This window comes from Centrocercus urophasianus, unplaced genomic scaffold (genome assembly GCF_019232065.1).
Source record: "Centrocercus urophasianus isolate 14NV4802_14NV808 unplaced genomic scaffold, USGS_Curo_1.0 seq_29, whole genome shotgun sequence".
Classification (NCBI taxonomy): domain Eukaryota; kingdom Metazoa; phylum Chordata; class Aves; order Galliformes; family Phasianidae; genus Centrocercus; species Centrocercus urophasianus.
The window spans coordinates 6642945-6655204 of record NW_024884855.1 but is presented as its reverse complement, the minus strand read 5'-3'; the positions used below and the strand labels follow the sequence as shown (position 1 = coordinate 6655204).

Sequence of the window (12260 nt, the reverse complement as noted above, 5' to 3'; positions counted from 1 at the left end):
CAGGGACAGGTACAGCTTCGTAAAGGTCGATGTGAATAGCCTTCTCTAGACACATGTAAGGCATGTACTGTAAAAATCCATTTGGAATGAATATGAACACATGCTTTTTCCATGTTCTAAGTAAAGGCAAAAAAAAAAAAACCAAAAACATTGCTTTTAGAAAAGCAGACTTTTTTAAAAATGTTTTTATACTGAGCAGACAGGTGACTTGCACCTGAGCATGTGTTGTTTCAGTTCAGGAAAATAGTAAGTGAACTACACTGAGAGGTGTGGCATTTGTGTTTTGTTGCCATCTTCATTGCTGTATTTCCATGTGCCTCATACTCCAATAGTCTCATGTTGCAGTGCATTTGTGCTTTGATTTATGGGGGGGGGGGAAAAATCTCTGCAATAAAGCTTTAGAAATATGAAATGAATATTGACAGCACTTAATTTTATAGTAAATACTTTGTGACGTGTGTACTTAACCACAAAATATTTGGAAGTCAATTGAGATGTGTGTCTTCCTGACTCCTGGACATAATCATCCTATTAATTAAAAAATAAACGGTAGCTCTTACGTAACTGACAGTAAGAAGTAGTAGTTCAGTTGCTGCACTATGTCTGTGTTCCTACAGCAGCAGAACTTTAGATTGGCATTGTGATTTTTGTGTCGGTTTGTTGTTGTATGAAAGAATTAATTTGTACCTGAGGAAACATACATAGTATCTTTTAATGGTGTGTGTTTCTGCAGCTGTTGACTCAGAACATTTGCTGCTGCTAGGTCAGTTTAATATCCAGCTTAGATTACTGCCTTTCAGAATCTCTTTGAATTTAAACACACATGATTTTTCATAAAGTATTTTCTATCTGGTTATACAGAGCATTAAAAGAAACCAGAGCAGCACTAATTGGGAGAAATAGAACTGTACTTTCTGTGGTGTTTAGTTGTGCTTTTTGTGAGAATTCTGCTTTGTGCATGCAATGAGAATTGTTCTAGGTTATGCACAGGGTGATGTTCTGAGCAGGTGTGCTGTAAAGGTTTCTCTGTAGTTTTCAGTGACTAGTGTTAAAATAAGCAAAATGATTCTTGACTTAGTGTGCATTGTTTTTCTTCTTTTAATGAAGTACTAATGCTGTGTTTATAATGATGGTCTTGGACTTTCCTTCTTCTCTTTAGATCTGAACCACAGTGGTCTAGGATCCCATTATGAAAATTCTCACTGGGGACCAGTCTCTTCAAATAGTGAATCCAGCACAAACTGGGATAAAGTTATTGTAGACGGCTCTGACAAAGAAGCATGGCCATCAATCACTGGCAGTGACCCAGAGTTGACATCAGAATGTATGGACACTGACTCTGCCTCTAGCTCTGGGTCAGAGAGAAACCTCATTATAATGGCTTCAGGGAGCACAGGTGGTGAAAATGATGGCATTCGAAATGGCATCGGACATGGTTCTCAAAATAAGTTTGTGGTTGGTAGCAACAGCAATAATGTGGGCAATGGAAGTATTAATGGGCCGTGGGGTTTATCCCATGGGACCATAATAAGCACATGTCAAGTTTCTGTGGATGCTCCTGACAGCAAATCTGAAAGTAGCAACAATAGAATGAATGCTTGGGGCACCATAAACTCTTCATCAAATGGAGGGTTAAATCCAAGCACTTTGAATTCAAATGGCAACCATGGTGCCTGGCCTGTATTGGAGAACAATGGACATGCCCTGAAAGGGTCTGTAGGGAGTGGTAATTCTGGCACAAATATTCAGTGCAGTACCATAGGTCAGATATCTAACAGTCAGAGTATTAACTCTAAAGTGGGTGGTTCAGCCCATGGTTCCTGGGGAAGCCTTCAGGAAAATTGTGATTCTGAAGTAAATGGTACAAGGAAGGTTTCATTCAGTGGGCAACCTCAAAACCTTAACACTGAAATGAATGGACCAAATAACACTACTAACTTTATGACCTCTAGTTTACCAAACTCTGCTGGTTCAGCGCAGATTAACGAACTGCCTAATAATACAGGGCATGGGGCCTGGCGTGTGAGCACAATGAATCATTCTCAGATTCAGGCCTCTCCAGTTACAAATGGCACTTCCATTTCTCACCTTAGCAATGGTGAGGCGAAAAATGGTGGATCTTATGGTACTACATGGGGTGCCTATGGTTCTAATTACTCTGGAGACAAATGTTCAGGCCCAAACAGCCAAGCTAATGGTGACACTGTGAATGCAACTCTAATGCAGTCAGGCATTAGTGGGCCTGGCAGCACTAACTTTCAAATCAACGGGAATAAAGGAGGAGGGGTGTGGGAAGCAGGGACAGTCAACTCCCAGAGTATGCCATGGGGAAGTGGAAATGGTGCGAGTGCTGGCGGAAGTAGAAGAGGATGGGGCAACCCTGCACAAAACACTGGCACTAACATTTCAAATGGTGAATGGAGTAAACTGCCTAGTAATCAGCATTCCAATGACAGTGTAAATGGAAATACCAGGAAGTTTACAAATGGATGGAAATCTACTGAAGAGGATGACCTTAACAGCCAGAGTTCTGCTGTGTCTCAGATAACTGAGCAGAATAGCGCGTGGGCCAAAACTGGTACAGGGGACGGAGAAGGTAGTACAGAGAGCACTGGATGCCATGAAGACAGAGTAGCTACAGAAGGACAGAATCGAGAGAGAAGAAAAGTTGACCAGCATGCATTACTCCAAAGTATAGTAAACAGAACTGACTTAGATCCACGTGTCCTTTCCAATTCTGGTTGGGGACAGACTCCGATCAAACAGAACACTGCCTGGGATACCGAAACATCACCAAGAGGTGAAAGAAAAACTGACAATGGGACAGAGGCCTGGGGAGGCTCTGTGACACAGACTTCTAGCTCAGGGGGATGTGTGGATAGACCTAGCCCTAATAATAATGATACCTCATCTGTATCAGGGTGGGGAGATCCAAAGTCTGCTACAAGGTGGGGAGACTCCAAAGGGTCAAATAGCCAAGGGGGGTGGGAAGAGGATTCTGCTGCTACAGTAATGGTCAAGAGCAATCAATCATGGGGAAGTGGCAAAGAGGAAAAGTCATCTTGGAATGACACGCAGAAGATGAAACAGGGATGGGTAGAAGGACAGAAAGCCAGCCAGGGTTGGGCTGTTTCTGCCAGTGACAGCTGGGGTGAAAATTCAAGAAGTAACCATTGGGGTGAGACTAAGAAATCCAGTTCAGGAGGTAGCGACAGCGACAGATCAGTATCTGGTTGGAATGAGCCAGGTAAATCAAATTCTGTTACGTGGGGAGGTAGTAATAATACAAACCCAAATAATTCTTCAGGATGGGATGAGCCTGCAAAGTCTAATCAGAACCAGGGCTGGGGAGACCCTCCTAAATCCAATCAGCCTCAAGGTTGGGGGGATTCATCAAAGCCAATCAACTCTCCAGAATGGAACAAACAAGATGTTGGATCTTGGGGAGCGCCGCCTGCCACCAATAAACCACCAGGCTCAGGCTGGCTGGGGGGACCAATGCCAGCCCCAGCAAAGGAGGAGGAGCCCACTGGCTGGGAGGAGCCATCCCCTGAATCAATACGCCGCAAAATGGAAATTGATGATGGAACTTCTGCTTGGGGTGATCCGAGCAAATACAACTACAAAAATGTGAATATGTGGAATAAAAATGTCCCTAACAGTAGCAGCAGTTCAGACCAGCAAGCACAGGTACATCAGCAGCTACTGTCTTCAAGTGCCATGTCTAGCAAGGAGAGCAGTTCGGGTTCTGGTAAGACTTGACTTTACACAAGCTTGTGTTTTCATTTAATTGTAAAACAGTTCTTTTCTACTTGTTTCATATAACGTATTGTAGATTCAAAGTGGAGAGGTGAAGGTGGCAACGTTAGTACCTTGTTATTATCATTATTATCTTTTAAAGGGAGAATGCAGGTAGATGTTTTGATATTCTTATACAGATTGGAACATCTGTTCTCATTTTAAATAGTTTCAGTAATGTAGACTAGGCAGCTCTGCTGGAATCCTGGGGTGAGGGAGCAAAGGGTAAGTGCTAAATATCTATAAATGTATATATCTAAGGAATAGGAGTTTTTTTTTCTTCATTTGATTCTAAAAGCTAAAACTTAATGTTGCTGAAGAATCAAAACAAACAAACGAGACAAGTTGGGCTGCTATCAGAATGAAACACAATTACTTTATATGCACTAAAGATCAGAATTTGCAGGCTTGTAGTTTTGGGGGCAGTAAATAGTTGTAGGTGTGTTTGCATGGTGCATGCAAAGTATTTTGTACTATCTTTTTCAGGTGCAAGGAGATGTAGCTTAAGCATAAGGAGCAGCCCTTAGGAACTAGAATTTCAGAAATGCCTGTTCTTCATGTAATTCTTTATATATGGAATTTGTATTTTTGCTGCTTTTTAATGGAACAGCTTACGGTTGTAATAATTAACTGTGTGCAAAATGTAAATGTTTGCTAATAAGCTTTTTACTGTATGCTATGGCTTTGAAAAGGCAAAACACTTGATTCTTTAAAGTGACTTTTAAAATCCTGCTTAAAAAAAAAACAAACAAGCAAACAAAAACATGCCAGTAACTCATACTGCTTTAAAAAGGTTGGGGAGAGCCTTCTACTCCAGCCACTACTGTAGATAATGGAACTTCAGCGTGGGGTAAGCCCATGGATACTGGTACTAGCTGGGGAGAACCCATCAGCGATGCAGGAGGCACCTCTGGCTGGGGAAACGCTTCTCTTGGTCAACAGGCTCCAAATAAACCTGGTGAGTGCTTTTTGCACCATCTTTGAATAACAGTGCTGAAGGTGAAATGCTTATCTTTTTTTTTGGAGGCTTTAATTTGAAGTAAACATAAACCTCATTTCTGTCTGTGTTAATGGCATCCAATGCAAACTGATGATTTTTGGTTTTTTTTTTTGTATCAGAGTAGCTGCTCATTGGTGTGTCCTTCACCACCAGACCATTGTTGATCTGGCACTTGGCATGATTAAAGAAGCTACTTCTAGCTTCAGGTTTTAGTAGCTGATTTGCTTGGAGGTTTCTGTGGTTTGAAGTGTTAATGTGTCGGGGTTTTGTTTTGTTTTGTGTTTTTTCCACAACCAGGGCCTAAATCTATGCAAGATAGTTGGTGTGGAGATGATATGCCATTGACAGGCAGTCGTCAGACCAGCTGGGAGGAAGAAGAGGATGTAGAGATTGGAATGTGGAACAGCAGTTCTTCACAAGAAGCTAACACGTCTTTGAACTGGCCACCCTATATGAAGAAAATGCCCACAAAGGTAATTGTGACTTGTGAAATGTCAAGTCCACACACAGGTGTGAGTTGGCAATGGAAAGAAAAAAAAGTTATGAGACTCCTGAGAATCATTTCTTCTTACTGTGTAAAACGATTCCCTCAGAAGGTTCTGTTGGGGTTTTTGCACTGGTGTCACTTCTGAAAACTAAGAACAGATTGCTGTGCTGAGTGGAGTACCATTAATCTTTCGTCTTCATTCATAACGTTTCATAGTTTAATTTAAGCAGTAGGTGGCAAACATCTTCTGAGTGTCATGGGAATTCCTTTCTGTTTTTAAGGGAATAATGAAAGGTGGAAATAAGCAAGATGAAGCATGGATCAATCCATTCATTAAGCAATTCACAAGTCTCAGTTTTTCAGTAAGTATTATACCTTTCCTGTCAGTATTGCCTTCTTAGAGTGCTAGTTGCAATGTGTGAAAATGGAAGGTTTTGATTGTCTGAAGCTCATCTTCATAGCGTTTTCCTTTTCACTTCTGTCTCCTCTGTTACTCATCCACTGTCCTTTGTACATTCTCAGTATAAACAGACTTATTTACGAAGGAAGGTGTTGTAAATGTTACCCAGATATTCATCCAGTGGTCTGTTGTTCTAGTTAGTTGCATGTGGATTTTGGTAAATGTCTGCTTTCAGCAGACATCAAAGGAACAAAGTGCTTTAAGATAGAGCCAATTATCTTGATGTGTTTTTTCCTGCAGGTCTGAATTGGAATAATATATTAATCTCTTTGTTTTAGCTTTTAAAAAGATTATTATTAAATAATTCATTCATTTTATTACTTCAGAGAGAATCACCAGAAGAAACCATACAGAGCAATAAGATGGACATGTCTGGAGGTAAGAAAAGGAAATAATGAGATTTAACAGCTTTCCTTTCCAATCTCTTAGTTTAAATATATCAGTTTTCAGAAGTATGGATAGTAATTTCTTCTACTATATATGTGTATTTGTGTGTATATGAAATATTTCCTTAAAAATGCTCTTGTAGAGCAAAAGCAAATAAACATATAACAAGCATATAACACTGCGTACCTGATTGCTGCAGTACTGTTAATCCAGAAGTCCAACTAACCTCATACCTACAGAGCTGGCATGAAAGTATGCTTATGTGGTGTGGGTTTTTGGTTTTTTGTTTTCTTAATACAAGTAGCCAGAGTGCTTTGTGGACAGCTTCCCTAAATAGGCACGAATGCTCTGAATACCACACTCGCTCCTTGTGGTTCATTCCTGGAAACACATTTTCAGTTCGAAGAAGTAAATTAATACTGAAGAGTTACTTCAGCTGATATTTGAATGCCAGAATCACTTCTGAGCAGCCTTTATTTGAGATCGTTTGCCATTATATTCCTCTGGCAAATGAAAAATAAGATAATTAAATTTAATAAATGACTAACTGTATAGGATAGTAGGACATGTAATGGAAAATAATTGTGGTGTTGTGTTTATTGTAGCTGCACTTCTTAATTTTAGTTGAAAATTACTTTTTTGACTTTTGGCTCATGATCTATACTGCACAAGTTGTTTGCATTTCAGATTTGAAACATAATAGAAAACCTCATGCTTAAATGATCTCAGTTCTTGAATTTGAATTTAAAGTATTAGCTTGAAAATAATTCTCTTGCAGTGCATGCGGTGAGGTGTTAATGGAGTATTATGCATTGAAGTACACTGCTTTACTGCTGCTTATATTTTGATCTCCCAGCTTGCCTAGTGGCAATGACAATGGAAGCTAAATGTTAAAATGAGCTTTCACTGAGCACTAGTATTTAAAATGCTTCCATCTTTTGTGTTGTAATTCCCCCCACAATAACTGAATCAAATTAAAGAGCCTCTGAAATCTTAGGCAGACGAAGGGCATGTAATAAAGGTACTGCTTCAAATCCAAGACAGTGCTTGTTGTGACTCTTCAAAGAAAAACAAATAGGTGACATTAATGCTTGACTTAAACAATCATACTTGCTTTGTTTTTGAGAGCAGGCTGAGAATATTTTGGGGAAGTGTGCAAAGTGTTGATGCTTTTCTGATTCTGAATGTGAAGTTTCTGTAGCCACTGATTCACAGTGCTCCCTTTGCTTCCTTTGAAGCAAAACCCAGGCAGTTTAAAACTGAATTGATGCTTGCTTTTATTAGTACCAGGCTTGAAAGCTGTGTTCTGTATTTTATAAGCATAAGCCCATTCATACTGTATCTGGAAAATCCTTCAGTGTCGTAGTCACATCTCCCTCACCTTTTAGGGATATTGCAAGATAAGAGAATGGAGATTGATAAGCATGGCCTCAATGTTGGAGATTACAATCGTGTGGTTGGAAAAGGCCCTGGTTCTCGTCCTCAGATTTCCAAAGAGTCTTCCATGGATCGCAGTCCTTACTTTGATAAGGTTAGCAGCTATCTTGCTGGTGGACATTCTGAACTTTGACTCAGCATTGCGAGTAATTATGTGTGCGCTCCGTAGCTTTCTGCATTTGGTGGAGGAGAAACTTAGTGCTTTCTTATTGATCCGTAAGATATGTTTTGTTCTTTTTAACTTACTGATATATAATACTAAGCACTTTCTGTAGCCCATTTGCAGTGCAAATAACTAACCTGATCTCTTTTGTTTTCTGCCTATTTCCTGCTGATGCTGGACTCTCATGTGACTCTTCCCTTCTGTTCCTGGCAATGGTTTCTCCCTACTGCTTGCTTGCTGGCTGGTTGTTGCGCATCGGTTTGTCTGTCCAATCAGGATGGCATTGTAGCAGACGAGTCCCAAAACATGCAGTTTATGTCCAATCAAAACATGAAGCTTCCCCCTTCAAATAGTGCACTACCTAACCAAGCCCTTGGCTCCCTGGCAGGGCTGGGTATGCAAAACTTGAATTCTGTTAGACAGGTAAGGCTGTGTGCATATCCTTGGCATGTTACTTGACAGCATTTAATACCTTTTATTATAACTCCTAGCTATTAATGTGATTAATGTGTCTTTTAGTTATAATGCAAATGTATAGGGATGGGAGAAGTAGTGGAAGAGGTTTATTGTCACTAACCATCCATCTTTTCCCCAGAATGGCAATCCCAGTGTGTTTGGTGTTGGTAATATAGCAGCACAGCCCAGGAGCATGCAGCAGCCTCCAGCACAACCTCTTAATTCATCTCAGCCTAATCCACGTGCTCAAGTGCCTCCTCCATTACTATCCCCTCAGGTAACATGTCCTTGGAACCTTCTACAGATAAGCTACCAAAATGCTGCTTCAGAAGAATTTTCTGTTTAGTGGTATTGCTGATATTTATTCTGTAAATGGTTGAAAACGTAGTTGTCCTGATCAGTGTTACAGAAAATAGGTAACTGTTGACCTGAGATAGCAATATCCTACAGCTGCTGTAACTACTTGCACGTGCTGGTCGCTCACTGATTGTGCTGCTCTGCTCTGCAGGTTCCGGTATCATTACTGAAGTATGCACCAAACAACGGTGGCCTGAGCCCGCTTTTTGGCCCACAACAGGTAGCCATGTTGAATCAACTGTCCCAGTTAAACCAGCTTTCTCAGATCTCCCAGTTACAGGTAAGCTAAAAAAGGTAGATGCTCTGTGTTGTGTTTGAACATGCAAGTAGAAACTGACCTCAGCTGTACGTTTCTCTGAAACAAACAAACCACACCAAAACACTGTCTCCTAGCGGTTGTTGGCTCAGCAGCAAAAAGTGCAGAATCAAAGAAGCATGCCTTCTGGTGGTCGTCAACAGCAGGAGCAGCAGGTAAATACTTTTATTATTAACTTTTCAAACAATTTTTTAAAACTGTCATTGGTCTTGAGCTGGGTTTCCAGTTACAAGCACTCTAAAAGTGTGCAAGAGCGAATTGGGTTTTGACACTCAGCTTAATGCTGGTTTTTGCTATGTTAACATGCACAAAACATAAAAATTGACTTATTGGCTTTAAGTGTAGGAGAGCTTTTGACTGTTGGTATTGTAACTGCTCTGTTTTTAAGGGTCGATCTATTAGTATGCAGCAACAGATGATGCAACAGTCCCGTCAGCTTGATCCAAACCTGTTAATGAAGCAGCAAACTCCACCCTCTCAACAGCAGTCACTCCATCAACCCACCATGAAATCTTTCCTTGAGAATGTCATACCCCATGCTACTCCTGAGCTACAGAAAGGGCCATCACCAATAAATTCATTCAGCAGCTTCCCTATAGGTGAGTGTTTTCATGCCAACTTCGTACGGTCAATATTTACGTAACAAAGGACGCGCAGCCTTTCTTTCAATTTTGCCTGTAGTTTTCTTCTGAAAACAGTAGTGGTTGTTATCCTGTTAACATTCACAGTTTTAACTGTAGTAGTAATTCTTACTGGGAGTCCTCCAGTTACTTTTGTTCAACAAATGGCTTTTCCCACAAGTACACTTATTCCCAGAAACGATTATCAGTATCTCAGAGCAAAATGTTGCACATCTTGATCGTGCATCCGTTTCCTTTTATTTTTGTCTTATCCTGTGGATCCCAGTGATAAGACAAAGTCCTTTTGCAGTCACATATCCTGAAGCTAAAGGACGTTTGGAAAGTAGAAACTATACAGAGAATCAGTTGAAGTGGTCACGTTTCTTTGAACTTTTAAAGAAAGTTTTCAATTAATCTGGAATCTTGTGGGTAAAACCAAAAAATTAATTTCTCTTCTAGTGGTTTTGTCCAGAAGAGCTTTTAGTTTTGCATTTTTAAAGAATGGCTGCCTCATTCCAGACAAAATATCTGACCGTTTATAAATACAAGTATCTCCTGTTTCTTTCTCCCTACGTTTCCAGGCTTCAGTCCAATTTCTTCTTCAGAAATTCCAGGCTTGTATATTTTCTCCTTATTTTAGGTCCCTTTTAAATGCTATCTTAATACGACTGCATACCATTTACCTCTGTTTTTTTTTTTTTACCCCTGTTTTTGTTCTTCCTTTTTAGTTTGCTTTTCTTCTGTGTTCTTTCAGTCCTGCCTTTTCTGCTGAGCTGGTTTCCTTTGCATTCTCATTGCCTTTCATAAAAAATATTTGTTTAGTTGAGACTGCTGCTGAAATCCTTGTGCTTGTAGGTGAAGTGTTATGGAACCAGGGAGCTGGTGCAGGCTGTGCTGTTGCAGTGCATGTGGCACACTGGAATTTTGCTTTTGGCCAGTCTTAATTCCAGGCTGTTACTTAGTGGTCGCTGCTGCTGTCTGGCATCAAGATTAACTACTGCTTTCATCCAAAGGGCAAGGCGGAGGCATTAAGTTTGCTTAGCTATTAGAGGCACTGTTAGTTCTAATAAAAGGAACATTGAACTTTCTTGCCAAGCTTCATACCAAGTATTTGCATCCCATCTGTGTTGGATTCTTGTTGTTTCCACTAGATATATTTTTTCTTCATTTGAAATGGCATTTCATATCATTAAGCAGCTGCTTTCTCAGTCGCTGCTACACTTCAGTAACCTGCAGTATGTGTGAATGTTTTGGGATCTCTTTGGTGTAGCCCTGTGTAGTCAGAGGCAGGTGGAGTTGTGCTCAATCCACAGTTAAGTGGCTTTAGTGAAGAAATAAGAAGTTTCTGGAATTTCTTCACCCCTTTATGAAAAAAAGAGCCAAGAGGAGTTTTTGTGCACTTGGAGGATATTACTGAGTGGCAAAGTCATGTGAGGAGGAGCAGAAGTTGCCAAATTGTGTTCTGGAAAATCTTGTGGTGTGTTGTTTTCTCCATGTTCTGCTGTCAGCACCAGAAGATGTGGCCATGAGAGCAGGAAGCCCTGTGTGTGTTCAGGGTGACAGAATTGGTCAGAATTCACCAGACCCATCAGAAGCAGAGATCTGAGGAGTTGTGTGTGTGGTTTTTCTCTCCAGTTTGACCAGTGCTGCAGTCATGTTCCAATTCCTTTACAGAATTAAGCATTTTGAATATTAAAGCCTGAAAAAAAATGGGGTTCAGGGTCTAACTACAAATTCCAGTATGTAACTTCTGCTGAATAGGGATGTTCTGACACAGCCTCCTGCTGGGAAAGAGGTCTGTCTGTTTTAGAGTTGAGCTCAGTTCAGTCCTTGTGCTTTGTACAGATGAGTTCAACTGTCACACCATTGCTGCTCTGGTACTAAAATGCCACACTTTTAGATGTTGTTTACGTTTTAATTTCTCTTCCACAATGGCTTCTTCCACTGGCACTTCTGCATGAAGACATCAGCTGTGAACTTCAGAGTGCTTTGCATTGCTTAGCTTAGCTTCTGTAGTAAGTTGACTGCATCAAGTGCTACTTAAGCTCATGTTTCTCGTACAGACTTGGAAGCATGAAATAACTGTAGTAGTATGCTCTTGAATGTTGATTGGAACAGTAGTGGTAATTAACAGAATAAAGGCATCCAGGCTGTCTTTCATAAGCTGTGTGTATCCTTTAGGAATGAACTCAAACTTGAATGTAAACATGGATATGAGCAGTATTAAAGAGCCACCACAATCTCGACTGAGGAAATGGACTACAGTAGACAGCATTTCTGTGAACACATCTTTAGAGCAAAACTCCAGCAAACATGGTATGTTAAAGCACATCTTTAAATAGCATCTAACCTACAACCTCTGAATTTCAAGTTCTGTGTGTAAGATGCAGGTTTGCTTTATTTATGCTTGTAGTTGTAACACTTGTGTTGCTGTAGTTTGTATGGTGTTGTCTGTGCTAAACTTGCTGCTTCTGTTGTACAGCAGCCCATAGCTTTCTTAATATTTTTAACTTACAGAAGTGATCCTGTGATGAGACTAGTAGGAACAGTGTGCAGGATTCCTTTTTAAGACTTCCAGCATGCCTATTGCTACTGGCTTTACCTTAATCTGAATTGGAAGCCTTTATACAATTTTAAAACTGGCTTCAGATTTTTCAAGCCGACCCCTGCCCCACTGTGCTGCTGTCTGTGGAGGCCGGGCTGGCTGGACCCTGGCTGCCTGATCTGGGTGGCAGCCCTGCCCACGGCAGAGGGCTTGGAGCTAGATGGTCCCCTCCAC

General features: G+C 40.6%; 1 protein-coding gene across 7 annotated transcripts in view; it reads left to right on the top strand.

Moving 5' to 3' along the window:
* The window catches only part of TNRC6A (trinucleotide repeat containing adaptor 6A), a 42994-nt gene that overhangs the window by 24173 nt on the left and 6561 nt on the right, over positions 1 to 12260 (top strand). For 6 of the 7 annotated variants that reach the window (XM_042827535.1, XM_042827534.1, XM_042827531.1 and 3 more), the window contains 11 exons: positions 1160 to 3751; positions 4592 to 4756; positions 5096 to 5271; positions 5567 to 5647; positions 6072 to 6123; positions 7521 to 7663; positions 8328 to 8465; positions 8697 to 8825; positions 8939 to 9016; positions 9250 to 9460; positions 11663 to 11797. In XM_042827535.1, coding sequence (XP_042683469.1) covers positions 1160 to 3751; positions 4592 to 4756; positions 5096 to 5271; positions 5567 to 5647; positions 6072 to 6123; positions 7521 to 7663; positions 8328 to 8465; positions 8697 to 8825; positions 8939 to 9016; positions 9250 to 9460; positions 11663 to 11797 — 3900 coding nt within the window. Of the gene's footprint in view, positions 1 to 1159; positions 3752 to 4591; positions 4757 to 5095; positions 5272 to 5566; positions 5648 to 6071; positions 6124 to 7520; positions 7664 to 8008; positions 8156 to 8327; positions 8466 to 8696; positions 8826 to 8938; positions 9017 to 9249; positions 9461 to 11662; positions 11798 to 12260 lie in introns of all 7 variants that reach the window. The other variant, XM_042827536.1, reaches the window with a different exon arrangement.